A 17835-nucleotide genomic window follows, 5' to 3' on the forward strand; every position below is an offset into this window, starting at 1 on the left:
TCTCTCTCTCTCTCTCTCTCTCTCTCTCTCTCTCTCTCTCTCTCTCTGTCTCTCTTCCCCTCAGTTGTATACTGAAATGTAACTTTACCAGGGAAATAGAAGGGGAAAGGGATAAGAGAATGTGGTGGGGATGATAAAAGAGGACAGATTAAGGAAGGCAGTGTTAGAATCAAGAGAGACTTTTGAGGAGGGTCAGTATAAAAAGAGAGAGAGAGAGAAGAAGAAACAGAAGAAAATAGAATGGAGGGAAATGCACAGTCAGTACCCATAACTATGAATGACAGAAGTAGATAGATGAATGGATTGGATACCAGAATCTAACAATATGTTATTTGCAAGAGACACACTGAAAAGAGAAAGATCAGAGAAAATTCAAATAAAGGGCTGGAGAAGGATCTTTAGCCGACCTAAAGAAAGAAGGCAGGGGGAGTAATCTCTGACAAAGCAAAAGCAAAAATTAACCTAATTAAAAGACATAATCATGCAAACTACATTTTGCTAAAAGGTACTATAGACAATGAAGTACAATGAAACATTTTTACAGCATGTTTTCTCTGACAGAGGCCTCATTTCTTAGATATGTATAGAATTCAATCAAATTTATAAAAATAAGAGCCATTTCCCAATTAATAGTCAAAGGAGATAAGTTTTCTGCAGCCATATGAAAAAATGGTTTAAATCACTACTGATTTAAGAAAGGCAAATTAAAATCACTCTGAGGTAGCACCTCACACAAATGCTAGAGGAGATGAGGAAAAATAGTACATTAATGAACTGTTGGGAGTCAAAAGTGAATTGGTCCAACCATTCTGAAGAAAAATTTGGAACTATGCCCAAAGGGCTATCAAACAGCAGTACCACTACTGTATCCTGAATCTTCAGGATACAAGTCAAAGGAAAAGGAAAAAGATCTATACGTACAAAAATATTCACAGCAACTATTTTTGTGGTGGCAAAGAATTGGGGAATGGCTGAACAAGTTGTGGCATATGATTGTAATGGACTACTATTGTGATACAGGAAATGACAAGGGTGTAGTTTCAGAAAAACATAGGAAGACCTATATGAATTTATGCAAAGTGAAGTGAGAAGAACCAGGAGAACCTTGTACACAGTAAAAGCAATGTTTTAATGATGATCAATTGTAAAAGATTTGATTATTCAGATCAATACGATCCAAGACAATTCCAAAGGATTCATGATAAAAAAATTGCTATCTACCTCCAGAGAGAGAAATGATAAACTGAGTACAAATTGAAGTGTAATTTCTCACTTTCTTGTTTTGCTTTTAAAATATATGGCTAACAATGGAAATATGCTTTGCATGATTTCACATGTATATTGATACCATAAATTTGTCTTCTCAGTAAGAGATGCTAAAGGAAGGAGAGAATTTGGAACTCAAAATTTTAAAAGAAAAGAATGCTAAAAATAAGTTATAAAAATTTTTATAGATTTTATAGAGAAGGGAAAGTAGATGTATTATGAATAATTATTGAGGATTTTTCTGTCATTTTGAAGGCACAATAATAATGCATGTGTATATATACACATATGTATAGACATACATATGTGTTTGTATATATACATATATCCTTTTCCACTGAAAAGGGTGTATCATCCTCTTTGAAATATTCTCCAAAATCCATCCCCATGTACCTATAAAATGACATCACCTTCTGAATAGATTACTTCTGTACGCAACGAGCTATAGCCCCTCTTCCTGATCCCCTTCTTCTAAGTGTCATTTCCACTCCCTTACACAGCACACTAAGTACGGAAGTGGTACCGCTAGAGATACTAACCACAGAGATATCGGCGCATCTGTTTTATTTCACATCTATTTGTGGCTGGTCTTCCACCTTCATCTACAAATGCTCCTGGGATGTCTCATGCCACACTACTTCCAGGTTCATTTTTCCGTTTAATGATTTTTGCCATTTTGAGAGGAAACTGTGCTTATAATCTTCCCCCAAACTCCTCCACAATATTTGACAAATGGTGCTCAATTCTAAGCCTGACATTTTTTTAGTGAATTCTAGTGTCATTCACATAAGAGTGGCTGGGTAACATGAGTCCAATGCCAGGACAAGAAATTGGATGCCATGCCAGATATAAGGCAGCTGAGGCAACCCAGACACCCAACAGAATACTAGGAAAAGAAAATAGGTTATTTTGGAAATAAGCCAAAAGTAAATATGGCTGAGTTTCCTGTCAGGGGCCAAGCTAGGTGGGCTGCAGGGCAACCATTTGCCAACATATCTCTCAGCTAGGGAAGGCAATCAGGTGTTTGCTGGTTTACACAGTTTTGGAGATCTTTATGCTTTGTCATTGTGACAACTGCTTTGCCTTGGTTAAACTTCTCTAAGAAATGGGGATAAGAATCAGTGTCAAGCTGTTAGAGATGATGTAATCACATGTGATGTCTAAAAAAACCTTTATCCTCTTTCATTTCCTGATGTCTACCATGTTTTTCAATATTTGCAACCAAGTTAATAATTATCAAAGAAATTGTTCATTTAGTTGCCACTAGGTATACAGTGAAACCAACTCCTAAAATTGTCTTTTTTTTTTTTGCTATTGAGTGGAATGTAAAGACCATTCTTTCATTTAGTAGCAACATTTTGGTCTTATAACTAATTTATGCTGAGAATATCAATAAGAATATGATTTAGTTTCTCAAATATTATATTGAATTATTATGGGTCACTGTGCAAACAACATAATAGTCAAACTAATTTTCATAAATAGTAATCAAATTGTATGATCCTTTAAATTTTCTATACTTTTACCACTCTAGATCAAAGATGTCAAATGCTGGCCTGCAAAACTCTCTAGTACTACTCAGATCAGATTAAAATATAAGGGGAAAATATTTAACAAAATTAATAGAAATACAGTAAAACATAGATGATGTTAATTTGTAGTTTTCTAAGTCATATAATATAAGGCCTACAGTTATAATTTTCTGTTTGAGTTTGACACCAGTGGTCTAAAGGAGATCACACAGGACTGAGGAATGTTTTACATTCTGATCTCTTTCATGGATCATTACAGCAAAAAAAATTCATCACTTAGCAACCAAATTCAGGGTGATAATACTTACACCACTCCTCAGACAGCGTGCACAATCGGCTACCTAGATTATCTATACTCAAAGCCTTTCCAGGTTGCAATCTTCTCCCCTAGGCCTTTAGAACTTGGGGTCACCTCACCTGACATTACGAAGCTTCAGCAGGAATTACTGGGGCATTTCTGTACCTAATAACTGATTAATGTTTGTGGAACTGAAATGACTGACTATGGGGTCAATAATGTGATGGAAGGAAATCAGAGCAAGGAGGGATCTAGAAGATCTGATAAAAACAAGGAACTGGTTAAGAAGGACCAAGGATGTGGCAGTGGTGGAAGGAAAGGAAATCATTATCATCTGAGACATCACTGCCATTTTTACCTTTACAGTTTCTCAATATTTGAAGTGTGGGGGTTTTTAGCTACCTTAAGAATCTCTCTTGCTTGAAAGACCATATTTCATTGTCCTATTACTGTCAGTATTACAAATCCTACTTAACAAACTAAGTTAAATTCATCCTGACTGCACTATCACATTACCTTGCCTCAGCTTAAATATGGAACATCACACAAGATGCTTAAATATATTTCAAGAAACTCGTCAAATAACTGGTTATTGGCTCTGTGACTAATTGATTATATGTCACATTGGTTACTCACTGATAAAATTAACCATCATTCTATATATTCTGCCTCTACCATAAAAAAAAAAAATACAGGCAGGGAGCTGAGCGTGGTAGTGAATGCCTGTAATCCAGGCTGCTGAGAAGGCTTGGCTGAGCTGTAGTGAGCTAAGCTCAAAGGCTGTCTGCATTAATGTGGCACCAATACAATTAGTGAACTTCTATGAGTACGTGGGCGTCCCCTAGGTTGTCTATGCAGTAAATGAACTGGCCTAGGTCAAAAATGGAGTAGAACAAAGCTCTTGTGTCAATCAGAAGTGGGATTAGACCCATGAGTGACTGCCACACTTCCAGCCTAGGCAAGACAGAGAGATTGAGCATTCAAAAACACCCCAAACCCAAACCCCCAAACAAAAATCTAGTTATAATACTTTTAATATAACGAACACATGGTCATGCCAAAGTGATACTGGCAATTACAATTTTGAAATATGATTTATTTCTAATTCCCTGAACTCTCAAATGTTCGTTCTGATGCTATTTCTCAGACAATCCTGGATTTCTTGTCTATCTTTTGGCACACATTTCAAATGAGTTTTAGTCTTTAGTCTCTTCATTGCCTTTATTTTGAAAAAGTTTTTATCACCAATATTTTAATTTAATAATCCCTGCTTCGTTCTGAAAATTTGAAAAATGAATTTATAAAGTACTTAAACTATTTTATACAGATATAAAATACTAAAAATTATGACTGGTTTTTGCTGTTTTACATGTGCAATTCTAAACCCTTCTCTGTGGCTATGTTGTACAGAAAAACTTCACTCTAACAAAAAATTAAGGATGGGAGAATTTTTTTCCCTCTCAGTTTCTAAATTCTAGTTCTTTATCCAAGAGAAATAACTCATTGTCTTTTGTTATGGGACAAGAGTTTGTTAACAGATAGGCTAGAGATATAAAAGAGGTCCTTTAGTTAAAGGTCTTGTAAAAATCCACTAAAACTTCTACCCTCCTCCTTTCCACTTCATGTTGCTTTCTCTGAGTTGAAATGAAGGAAAATTTCTTTAACACTTTTTCAGTGATTCTCAGCAGGATCCAGAGAAAAAACACATGAACATTCCTTTATCACTGTTTGGGGGACCCCTGACAAACATAAATGATGGGAGCTGATTTAACAATAATACATATTAGAACAAATGAAAAAACAAGTCAATTCTGTTATGTTTCCCCTATTCTAATGAAAGAATTTCATATAACTTAGCATATGAAGCTATGTTATGCTCTTGAAACTAAGATATTAATCTAATTTTCTTGGACATTTAAAAACAAGGCAACATTTATGAGTCTGTGCTGGTAATCTTAAGAGATTCTAAGACTGCTTATCTTGTTTGAACATTCGTACATTAGATATCTGAATACAATTCTATTTAAGCTAAAATATAAAAAAATGCAAGAATGGTACATCACAAAACAACCTCAATTTTATTCTGGCTTGTAGAGATGAGCAGCACTATACTTTCCTCACCATGCCTCTGGCACAATGCCCATGTCCTCCAACCCACCTACCCTGGCCCCTGGCAGGAAGCCCAGCAATATTTACTTTTGGACGAACTCCAAAATTTCCTAATTTCTTTCCCTAATATTCAGTGGGGTGGCTGGGTTGCCCAAGCTGCCTGTATCTGGCACAATGCCCAGTCATTCTGGTCCTAGCACAGTACACATGTTACCCAGCCACGCTTGATATACACAATAGAATCTCCCAAAAAAGTTCAGGTTAACATAAGGCAATAACTTTAAATCCTCCCTTTAGCACTATACTGAGAGGTAAAGTCTCTTGCTGGGGTTATAGGTCATGGAGTGAGTTAAGAAGTGGAATGGTCCCAAATAAAAAAGTAAAGAAACTAAATTTTGTTCAGAAAGAAGTAAAGGTGGGAGCAAGAATTGGAAGGGAGATTATTTTAAAGGAAAAAAGGAAAGGGAATATAGGGAGTCAAATCAGACTTCCTTATAATTCTGAAAGAGGAAACAATTGTGAAAAACTTTCTGGAGTTTTTCTTTTTTGACTTGACTTTTGGCAAAAGAACTGTTTTTATATAATAGAATAAAGTACCAAATTATGAGCTCTAAGATCCTACAGAGAAAATCCACCTCAAAGTATGACCCCCAGGATGGATGGAAAATATGAATGTGCAGTGGCAGGAACAGCAGGCTTCAGTGGAACTTTTCGCAACCAAAAGGAGAGAGCTGAGGAGGACCTGATGGGGAGCAAGTCTCCAGTTAACAAAGAAGGTCAAAACGAAGGGAAGGATAGTGTGTTGGTGCTCGTCCGATGCCTACCACGGGACACAAGGAAAGGATATGCAGCTTTTAACTCTCTTCATGCTGCTGGGTTGTATAATGGGTAGTCTATGTCCTACAGGCCCAGGCTTAAGCTTCTCTTTCCTTTGTCAAGCAAGAGCTACTGTCCCTATTCTTCTCAGACTAAATGTATACATTAAGAAATGGAATGGCAAGATTCTTATTAGGCAAGGTTTAAAAGTTCCATTCCCCCCACAGGTTTCAGTTTGATGTCACTAATACCTTGGTTTCAGTTTCCAAAGTGATTATAAAGCCACTGTGTACCTTTTAGAGAATCATACATCTCCCTTACTTAATTCATTTTGAACTTGACTTTATCATATACTACAGATTGTTTTATTCTTGAGTGGTCTGTATCATACAACTCAAAAAACATTTATTAAGCACTTATTACATGCAAGGTACTATGCTAGGTACTAGGGATACAGAGATAAAAATGAAACTGTCCTTGACCTCAAGCAACTTACTAGGGGGAATAATTACAAAGTAATTTCAGGAAGGGCAGAGAACTTAAAAATAGGTGGATCAGTAAAGACTTCAAATGGGAAATAACAGGATTTTAAGAGGGAGAGATGAGGGGGAAATGCATTTCAGACATGGAGCACAGCCTATGCAAAGATGCAGAAATGGAAATGGCAGGTCAAGTTCAGGGTGTAATAGAGAACATATCAGTTATGCTGGAATGTAGTGTTTATGAAGGGAATAAATAATAAATGAAAATGAATGAAAGAATGAATAATAAATAAATACTTGCTTTCAGAAATAAATCTGGAAAGGTAGATAACAGACTAGTTGTAGAGGGTTTAAAATTTCTAGTTGAGTAGTTTATATTTTATCCTAGAGGCAATATGGCACTATAGCAAATTTGTTAGTAGAGAAGCATTTCAGGAATACTAATATAGCAGCTGTGTGCAAGATAGCTTTCGGAGAAGAGGGAGACTAGAGGCAGAGAGATAATTTAGGAAGTTAATATAACATTCTAGTCAAGAGATGACTAGAGGCTAAACTTGTAGAGGAGTAGATTGGTGAATTGAGAGAAAGGGATGGGTATTACAATTATAATTGAAGTAGAAATGGTAAAATTTGGCCACTGATTAAATATAAAGAGTGGTGGATGAAGACTGAAACTGTATACTTCAAGGATGGTAGTGTCCTCTAAAGAAAAATGCATTTAGGAGGAGGTATAGATTTGAGAGGAAATATAATGAGTTATATAGTGGACAATCTGAATTGGAATCCAGAAGGACAGGAAGATGGAAATCTTTAGAAAGAAGCTAGATGTGGACCTAGAGCTCAGAAAATTAGGGAGTCATGTGCATAGAAATGGTAAGAGAACCTATGGGAGCTGACTACATCACCAAAAGAAAATGGAGAAAAGAGAATTCAGGCCAGATCCTTCAGGGAAACACATGCTTAAGTGGTGGAACTTGGATGATACTCCAGTGAAGGAATGCTCAGATACATATGATGAAAAATAAGACAGAACAATGTCATAGATGACCAAAGAAAGAGAACTGAGGAAGAAGGTATGGTTGACAGTGCCAAAAAGTACAGAGAAGGAAAGATAATAATAAGTCATAGATTTAACACGTAAGAGAATTTTGGTAACAATCCTGAAAAGTTTCAGTCAAGTGGTAGTGTGGGAAACTAGAACATAAGGGATGGAGAAGTGTAAGAATGTGAAAAAATGAGGAATGTGAGTGTAGGTTACCCCTTTGAAGAACCAGGTTTCAAAAAGGAGAAGAGTCATAGATAGCATCATGACTTAAGGGGATGGAAGGACCAGGTGAATGTATTTTTTTAAGGATGGGGAGACCTAGGCATATTGTAGGTGGCAAAAAAGGAGCCATTAGATTAAAAGAGACTGAAAAGGAAAGGAGAAGGTATGATCAGAAGGAAAAGTTCCCAGAAGAGAGAAAAAAGGGTGGACAAAATACAAGTAGAGGAACTATCTCTGGCAAGTAGGCCACTTTTCTTAAAGAATGGAACAAAGAAGGAAAGAATGATGGAGAACAAAATCAGATTTAGCAGTGTATAAGAGAAGCTCAGAAGAGATGCTCTGTAATTTCTCATTAAAATAGGAGGAGATGTCCTCTTCTGAGAGAGGAGACAGAAGGCTAGTATAAGGGCCTTCAAAAGGATGTCGGAGTAACTATTGCTGAAAGTATTTCCAGTAAATCAGGAAAGAATAGAGGAATAAAAGTTGAGTTATTAAGGATCCATTTGAAATTAGATAATACTAATTTGTGGTAGATCAGGAGGTAGTTTCATGATTTTCTCCAGCAGTGTTCTGTAGCATATGACTAATGAGCTGAAAAGATAAATATGGTGGGAGAACCTAGTACTGGGGTTTGGCAAGGTGTGACTGGCAAAATGATAAGGAAGCAAAGAATTCAGAGGTGAAAAATAAAAAGCTGAAACTGTAAACTCTAAGGTACAAGAAAGTAAGGCCAGTAATGAGGTGATGCACCAGAGGAACAGGGAAGAGTGGAGGGACTGGAGGTCATGCTGAATACAAACAACAGATTTCACAGCAGTGAGGCAGGATAGGAATTCATTATCAGAGAGGAAAATTACAGAATTCTGAATCATTCAAGATAGTAAAATTAGAGGTGATCCGTAAGATTGAAGTTATGACAACATGTATAGGTGGCTGAGGTAGAGCGAAGATATAGGTCATGTAGTTGAAGAAGCAGGAGGGAAGGGTATTTGAGAAGACAACAGTTTATATATTGGGTGCCCATATATTAAGACATGAATGAGGTAAAGAGAAAGACTCTAAGTCAGGTAATGAACTTGAGAAAGGAAGAATGACCAAGAGGCTAGTAGATGACAGTAACAAGGATCACGTGGTATAGAAATATCAGAGCAAAAATTAAAAAAAAAAAAGCGGGGGGGGGGGGGGGGAGGCTAGGTAGTGCAGTGAATAGAGCACCAGCCCTGGAGTCAGGAGGACTTGAGTTCAAATCTACCTTCAGACATTTAATACAAAAACTAGCCATGTGACCTTGGGCAAGTCACTTAACCCCAATTGCCCTACCAAAAAAGCAAAAAAAAAAAAAAAAAAAAAAATTAGGGACAGGGCCTTTTATTTTAAACTAGACTATAAATTATGTCTTTTTTTTTTTTTTGGCAACAGATCATATCACCTAGCAAAATGTTAAGACATTTAGAAGAGGTTCACTAAATACTTTTTGAATGACTGATTGAACATGGAAGGATTCCAATGCAGATGCCTAAATCTTCGCTACTTTAAAGAGACAATCTTGAAGAAGTAAGAGAAAGGGAATCAGCTAGGCTTGAACCTAAGTATCTGAAAACAAACACCCAAAAGAGGCACTTAAAAAGATAAAAGAAAAATGAGCTATGATAAGGAACTCATGATTCAAAATTCTCAGATGCGGTTTTTCATTTTGATCCATAACAGGAACAATGAGGAACTGACAACAATCCATTTGTTCAATTTGTGCTTGGCCCAGGCAGAGCTGCCCCTAACAAAGATGCCAAAAAGCACTCTTCTGCAAAGATGATTCGACTATTCCTTTGTACAATGTGACAAAGCAGTTCAACAGGATCAGCTGATGTAAAACAGAACAATTTTCAAACCTTGCCCACCTTTAGTGTCGAGGAATAGACAAATACCCAAGTTCCATGCATTAAAAAGCCAAGGATGGATAAAAATACCTCAGTGACAAATTCTGGAAAAACACACAAAAGGGCAGAAGCCAGACGATCGTGGGATTCCCTGACAGCTCTATCCACAAGGAAGGGCTGGACTGGAACAAAACAGGGCCTCAGTTTCCTGCCAAGCTGTCTGAGGCCCTGTCCTTCCCAGATCATTCAAAGCAGCAGCAGCCACTGCTGCCGCCAACACTTCACAGTAAGTAACCCTTTTAGCTCCCACAGAGGAAAACTGTTCTATTAACTCAATGAGTGCTAGAAAAAGAAAAATGTGCCCTTCCTGTTGTGGTTAGGTTCTGCGGAAGTATGGCAATAATAAACCAACATTAATAAAGTCTGAGCACCTAATTATCTATTGTGTCTAGAGAAAGAATAATTCTATTGGATAAAATAATTTTAAAGTCTCTACTCTCCTTTCACCGCTCCCCTGCCCCAAACACACACTTTATTGAGTAGAAAGGGGCCAAGTCAGTTATGCATCAGAATCTGGAAACCATAATAGTCACTTTTAAAAGGGAAGCATTGGCGGTATAGTGGTAAGCACTCCATACCTGCAAGTTCTAGTGACACATGATTTTTCCAATAAGAGCCTGCTTTGTTTGAAGGTACACTCTAGTCCTTGATAACTGGGGGACTAAACATATTTTGACCCCAACTCTTTTCTCTTCTGGAGAAGAGCCTACAGTAAATCTCACATATTCCCTCTGAAAAGAAACACAGAAGAATGGCTGGCCAAGTCCAACTCTACTGTGTCTAGGGAGCTTCATGGCCAGGCCTCAGACAGTCTGGGCAAGTTATAGGCTTTCTGCCTTCCTCTCCCACAACAAAGCACAAACTCCAGACAGACTGAAAGAAGGCAGGGACTTGAGGAGCTGAGCTCACACTGACCTATAGGAGACAAAAACCCTGGGGCCACACTTGAGGTTATTTCTAAAGTGGGGGGGGGAGTGGAGTAAGGGAAGAACAAGGTTGTCTGGTAAAAAATGTGTGTGATCCATAAAAATTAAGAACAATAAGAAAACCACAGGGAAATAAAAAATAACACTATGCAGGATTTTTGTGAATCACTAGTTTTCATTCCTGTGGCTACCAAGTAACTGAATCCTCCAACATGTGGAGATGAAACCTATAAACAATAACAGGATTCTCTTAAAATTTCATTCTAATTCCTAGGGCAGCCCACTGAACACTATGATTATCCATTATTTTGGTGAACTGTCAAGGTTTATAAGTACTGCAATTCACTGTCACAATAGAAATAATAAAAAAGAATAGCAACTTACATTTACTTTGCACTAATTTCTAGGGAGATTAAAGTATTTTATAATCTTCAGAGAAGTCATGCTAACTCTATGACTGACCTGGAAGTTTAAATCTACTTTCAGGTATCTTTAGGAATTCTCAACAGCATTATATCTCTTGAAATGATTCTGGAAATGACCTGGTATCCCAGCAGTCTTGTGAAACAAGGGTTACCTGAGGCCAGGTTAAAACCTTCAGTCCCCTTACAAAAGAATGAGAGGGGAAAGACGGGGATAAAATTTGTAACTCAAAATCTTGTGGAAATGAATGTTGTACTAAAAATAAACATAAAATTAAAAAAAGAAAAGAAAAGAATGAAGGGTGGCTAGGTGGCACAGTGAGTAAAGTTCCGGCCCCGGAGTTGGGAGGACCTGAGTTCAGTTCTGGCCTCAGACACTTAAAACACACACACACACACACACACACACACAAGAAAAGAATGAGAATTCCTCCTGGGATAAAAGCAGACTAAGTCTGTGAAGTTCTATATACTGAATTTCTCTTTATAGCCAACTGTTTAGGAACATACTTACCTCACATATTAAGGGATATTTACATATTTTAAGGATCTACAGTTTCATTTCATTCTTTTTTTAAAAAAACAATTTATATTGCAACCCTTCTGCAATAGTAGTGGTTTTCAAGAGTTGGTATGGAAAATTCATCACTTTGCAGCAAACCTGGTGAATGAGTTTCTCTGATTTTAGCTAGCCAAAAATATAGGGTCTGTTTTTAGACCCATACGTGAAGGTTTTTTATTCTTGTCAGCCTGTATACTGTTGGCATAGCCTTAGAGAACCTGAGCAGTTGTGAATTTTCTGAAATAAGCTACTTAAGTAGCAAGTCTAATATTAACTAATACAATTATAATAATTAGGTATTAAAACGGTGCCTAAGCCTAGGTCACCTTTCTGAAACTCAGAATAAGGCAGAATGCCAGGAGGGTGCTAGACAGAGAACAGATAGAAGAGATACATTGGAACGCCTAGAGGAAAGTTTATTAGGATTACATCATTACCCTTATGGTCACAGTGTGTTTACCACCTTTTTTGGTCTCTATATGAGGTAAATGAAAGGAAGATTAGATCTTACATTTTTGATACTTGGGTATTTAGAATAGAGGGGAAAGTAGTAAGTGTGCATAATCCACAAGCTACTCATAACATAGCATGAATTTCACCATGATCTTTTTATCTAGTGCCACTTCCCTCTCCTTTAAAATTATTTTTAAATGATATTTCTTCCTTCTTGTCTAGCTCATTAAACTGACACTAAGGATTTTGTTCACTTCATCATAAACTTTAAAAAGATACTATACTTAAATACTTTTCCGCCTTCCATTCTTCCTATCTAACCCAAAACTGAGTCCCACGCCATTTAGCATACCTATTTACTGGTGGGCTAGTTCTGCTTTCAGGGACTTGAGGGTCTGAATGTGCTGACCATGTTGGACCACCAGGACTGTGTACTGGGCGAAGGGTGGGGGGTGTTGTAGCACCTGTTCGATTTGTGACTCCACTTGCCAAATTCAGGTTTGTTACCTAAAAATGAAAACAGAGAAAAACAAAACAAAATAAAAAACTCAAGCTCCAAAGTTTCAGAAAGTACCACTCACACAGGTGAACCCTGGATGGCAGCAAGGCAGTGCAGTGAATAGAGCTAACTAAACTTCAAGGCTAGAAAATAGGAATTCAAATTCTGCCTTGGACATTTAGGACTTGTGTGGCACTGGGCTACACTTAATCTCTCTGTCTCTATTGCCTCATCTCTAAAATGAGGATAATAATAGCATCTAGCTTACTGGGCTGTTGTGAGAATCTCTCAGATTATTTATCTATATCTATACATTTGTTTATACATACAGATATACACACATATTTCTTTGCAAACTTTAAAGAGCTCAATAATCCTAGCTATTATTGTTGCTGTTGTTCATTAAATAACTGGTAGATGTCAGTCAATATGAATAAAATCAGTGGCTAAGAAAGAAGGACCTAAAAGTAACATAAGGTTCAGATTCAAACTACAGGGTAGAATCTGAGATAGTATCAATAAGCCAAAAACAGTGACTAAGCAGCTATTATCACAAAATAAAAAGAAGCATGGTAGAGTGGCTAGAGAATTGGCCTCAAAGTCAGGAAGACCTAGGTTCAAGTGATGCTTCTGATATTTTAGTGGCTGTATGACTCTGAAAGGTCACTCAACCCTTAAGTGCTCTAGGCTACTAAGACTATAAGTTGCTTAGAAGGTACTGATCTGCCTTGGTAGAGAAAGTTTCCTACTCAGGAGGTCTCTATATCATTCTCAAATACAGGTTTTACTTTCTATTTCCTATGTTTTAGGTACAATACTAGGTGCTATTGGGTTGAGAGGAGGAAATACAAAGAAGATAAGAGATTCCATACCTACAGGGATATTACATTCATATGCCCATCGATGGATGGCCTGCAAGGTTTTTTTGGATGAAACTTAAGATTTCATCACTGTAGGAAACTCTCCATGAGAGCTCTACCAATGCAGATCAACGTCTTATCTGCAACTTATAATTCTAGAGAGTTGTCCTAGCCAAGTTAAGTAATTTGTATGAGCTAGTAAGTGAGCCCCAAGTAGGTTCTTGAACTCATCTTCCTAATTTAAAGGCCATCTCTCTACTACGGTTTGTTGCCGATCAATTCACAAAACCAGGTAAAAAAAAGTTAAGTACCAAGTTAGAAGTAAGAAAATGAAGTGCTATAGTTTTCACACGAGGGGAAAAATAACTTTAGGACAAGAGAGTAAGGAAAGACTTCAAGACTGGAGTTGAGCTGGGTCGTTAAGAAGGGGTAAAATTTGGATATCAGGACCAGAGAAGAAAGTAATGTAGGAAGGAGGAATAAAAGTGTCAAGGAAGACGTGATGAAGTGGAGGCATTTTTCAGGTATTAGGCAAAGAGGTGATTTGTTTTGTTTGACTATACCCATTAGATATAAGAGAGGACTTCTACTGGTGGGAGAAGTAGGGTGATTTAGTGGGTAGTGAAAGGGATGCAAAATGGAAAAGAAAGAAAATATTATCAAGGAAAGATTTTTTTAAATGCTTGAAGAAAACAGAGAATTTCAGAAAGGGATACAAACAAGGCAATTTTTTCACTACACTTAAATTTAATATAAGTTTTAAAAGGTACAAAGAAATTCACAAATTTGTATGCAATCTATTTTTGTTTTTCTTCTTATGCTGATACTGAAACAAATGTTTGTGTCTTTGATGACTGTCAAGTTCTTAATTTAAAAAAATACAGGTACAGAGGCAAGCATGTTTGGAGGACAATGAGTAGACAAGTTTGAAATAGATTAAAAGTCAAAAGATAAGGATAGAAATCTAGGTTGGATTTGGTCCACGGAGGACCTTGAACACAAGGTTAAAGAAATTTCACTTTATTGTGCAGGCAATCATAAGATATCAAAGGCTTCTAAGAAGAGAAGTGATGTGAATTTCAGCTCTACCACTTACTACCTTAATTACTCACTGTCTCTGACCCTTGGTTTCTTCATCTGTAAAATGAGTGTTGCCTGACTAGATGCTATCTCAAGTTTCCTTTTAGCTCTACATTTTCTGATCTTATAAAGAAAGCAGGGTTTTAGGAAGATGATTCTGGGAAGATTGTACAGGATGGTTTAGGAGGAAGAAACAGGTTATTGTAGTATGAGGTGCAAGCATGAGGTAATAATGGTTATATCCAGGGTGTAGAGAGCACCAATAAAAAGAAAGTATGGAAATTTTTCAAAAGAAGAATCTAATAACTTGGTGAATGAAAGCATATGGGGAATAAGGGCACACAAGGACATGAAGATGATTATTTTAAGCCTGAGTGGCAAAAAGAAGGCCAGTATAGTTACTAGAGAAAGGAAAGTCAGGCAGAGGAGAAGGAACTGGCTTAAAGATCCCAGAATGTTCTCCTCTGTGTAAATAAGAAGCTTGTTGTAAATAAAGTTACATAGCAAAAAGGAAACTTTTGAAAAGTGTGAGGAAACAAAGTAGAATGTTGGAAATGGAAGGAAACTTTGAAATCATTTACCATAGGATCATAGATTTAGAAAGCTGGAAAGGATCTTAGAGGCCATCTGTTGCAATCCCCTCATTTTATAGAGGAGGTAACTATTAAGTCCAAGAGGTCAAAGTCACCTAGGTAGGAAGTGTCTTCGTTGGATTTGGACCTATGCCTTCTGAATCCAAATACTGTGTTTTTCCACTCTACTACACTGCTTCTCTTAATCCAATTGTCACATTTTGTATATAAGCAAATTGAGGCCCAGAGTTTTGCCCAAAGTTATCCAGCAGATTGGTTGGAGAACCAAAGCTAAAATCCAGGTCTCTAGACACTAGTCTAGTTCTCTCTCCCTCCCACCATTCTGCCTTCAATGCCAGAAAGTTTAAAAGATGAAGCAAAAGCTATGATAAGAAGACATGATGATCTACTTTCACAGAAATGTCCTCTTCATTATAAATAATTACTAATATTTTGTTTGCAAATAGAAAGCTATAAATTCAGAATCGAGAGAAATTTCTGAAACTGTGACCAATATAATAATTTATGCTTTGGCTGCATCCAATCAAGTTGGGTTAGAAGTATGATGAACTAACTCCTGTGCCTCTAGACAATACTATTTAGAGATGGAAAGATCTTGACAATCATCTGAAAGGCAGTATAGTAGACTGAAAAGTTTGCTAGACTTGAAGTCAAAAGAGACCCAGGTTTACACTCAACTGATTGATTACTGGTTTTCCCTGCATTGTAAAGAATAAAGGATGTTTAATATTGTTGCTTTTGGCATTTTAGATTTTTAGGCCCTACTATATGGTCAATTTTTGTAAAAGTATCACATGGCTGAAAAACATGTATACTCCTTTCTGTTCTCATTCAGTAATCATCACAGATGTATCATATCTAACTATTCTAAAGTTCTAATGAAGTCCTTCTTTCTTGCTTAACTTTTTGCTAAGTCTAAAAGGAGTGTACTGAGATCCCCAACTATTTTAGTTTAATGGTCTACTTCTTCTCTAATTTGATTAATTTTTCCTTTAATTTAGATGCTTTACCATTTGATGTATATGTATTAAGTACTGATATTATTTCACTATCTATGATGCCTTTTAAGCACAATATAGTTTCCTTGTTAATTTCTCTTTTAACCATTCTTGTTCTACCACTATTTATTATAATAAATTCTGTCCCAGTCTCTCATTTTTAACTCCACGTGAATCTAATAGTGTTTCTTGTAAACTAAATATATTGCTGGATTTAGCTTTTTAAGACAGTGGACTATCCTTTCCATTTTATTTATGTTCACACTTATGACTATCAATTGTGCATTTACCTCCATCATATCTTCTTGTATGTTTTCCCTCTCCTTGATCCCCACCCCAATCTTTACAAACGTAGTAACAGAACAAGAGAAAATGATCAACCAGAGGGATGTTACCGATGGCTTCTGCTCCCACCCCACTGGTACTCTTTTCTTCCCCTTTTCTAGACTCCAGTCACTGGCTCTTTAAGTTCTCCTAATCCTCTCTCTCAAAAACGGATTTGTTTTGTTATAAATGTTCCCTCCCTTGCTCCATCTTCTCCTAAGTCCCTCTCAACCTTCTCCTTTTCTCCAGCTCACTGCTGAATATTTCTACATCAAACATTTGTGTGTTTTTGCATGCGTGCATGTATACTGGGCATATCTAACTCTTCTTTGTCTCTTTTAGATAAGGTTCACATGCCGCCCACTCTCCTAACCCTTTCTCCATGTTTGTATATTCTCTTAATGGATCCTAATTATGAGACAAACTGTTTGAAAGTTCTACTTACTTTGCCTTCATTCTCCAATTCACCTTTTACAATGCTGCCAAACTAATTTTGCTCACATAAAAATGTGGTTATGTTACTCCTCTGCCCCAAAATTTTTAGTGTCCCTCTACTGACTGTTAAGTAAAGTTCAAACTCCTTTGCCTGGCCAGAGGCAATTAGAAAGATTCCTCTCTTTCAAAGCTGGACTGTCCTGGAACTGATTCTAGTCCATATAAGCCCAGTACTGAGGAACCCTTAATGGGAAAGGGCTTCCTCCAGTCCTCTTTAGACAGGGCTATTGTTGCACTTACATGGATTTGTAATCTCATTGATTTGGAAGTTCCTGTCAATAATACACATCACAATCTACACTTATTTGTTCATTCTGTGTGTCTCTTAGCCTTGTATTCCCACAAATTTTGACACAGAGGGTTCACCCAACATGCAAGAAGTCTTTCACTGGGGGTGGGGGGAGGGGGTGGGCAGAGACAAGATGGCACAATAAAAACAGGAACTCCACTCGGCTTCTGCTCCAACCACATCCAATACCTTTAAAATGTGACTCTAAACAAATTTTAGAGCTACAGAACCCACAAAGTGACAGAGAGAAGTAAATCTCCCACTGAAGGCAGCCTGGCAGGCTGACAGGAAGGGTCTATCCCAACAAGCTGGGAGCCAAGTGCAGTGCTGAGTGAGTTGCGTGGGCTGGACCAGGGTGGCCCCGACCAGCAGCACAGACTGGCCAGAGCAGACTTCAGGAGAGTAAATCACCAGCAGCTGTGGCAGTTTCCAGACTTCTCAACCCATAAACCAACAAGAAAGTAAAAGGTCAGTGGGGAACTCTGTTGGAACCGGTGACGAAAGAGTCCAGCCCCTGCCCCCAGGGTGAGAGGCGGTAGAGGTGCGGCAGCAGCAGCTGCCTCTGGAGCTCCTGGCCTGCAGACCTGAGGGGAACCAAGAGACCATTCACAGGGTAATTGCTCTTGCTTG

The 17835-nt window shown here is 37.5% G+C and overlaps 2 protein-coding genes across 17 annotated transcripts in view; both read right to left on the reverse strand.

Annotated features, from left to right (window-relative positions):
- IFT43 (intraflagellar transport 43) overlaps positions 1-1653 on the reverse strand; it is a 345957-nt gene extending 344304 nt beyond the window's left edge. The window contains exon 1 of the mRNA XM_069091931.1: positions 1649-1653. The gene's annotated coding sequence lies outside the window, so the exon portion shown is untranslated. The remainder of the gene's footprint in view (positions 1-1648) is intronic.
- TTLL5 (tubulin tyrosine ligase like 5) overlaps positions 1-17835 on the reverse strand; it is a 414008-nt gene that overhangs the window by 160961 nt on the left and 235212 nt on the right. For all 16 annotated transcript variants that reach the window (XM_069091917.1, XM_069091923.1, XM_069091924.1 and 13 more), the window contains one exon: positions 12420-12574. In XM_069091917.1, the coding sequence (XP_068948018.1) occupies positions 12420-12574 (155 nt within the window). The remainder of the gene's footprint in view (positions 1-12419; positions 12575-17835) is intronic.

This window comes from Petaurus breviceps, unplaced genomic scaffold (assembly GCF_028583685.1).
Source record: "Petaurus breviceps papuanus isolate PSGF00001 unplaced genomic scaffold, PetGlider_PUasm1.0 189, whole genome shotgun sequence".
NCBI classification, from domain to species: Eukaryota; Metazoa; Chordata; class Mammalia; order Diprotodontia; family Petauridae; genus Petaurus; species Petaurus breviceps.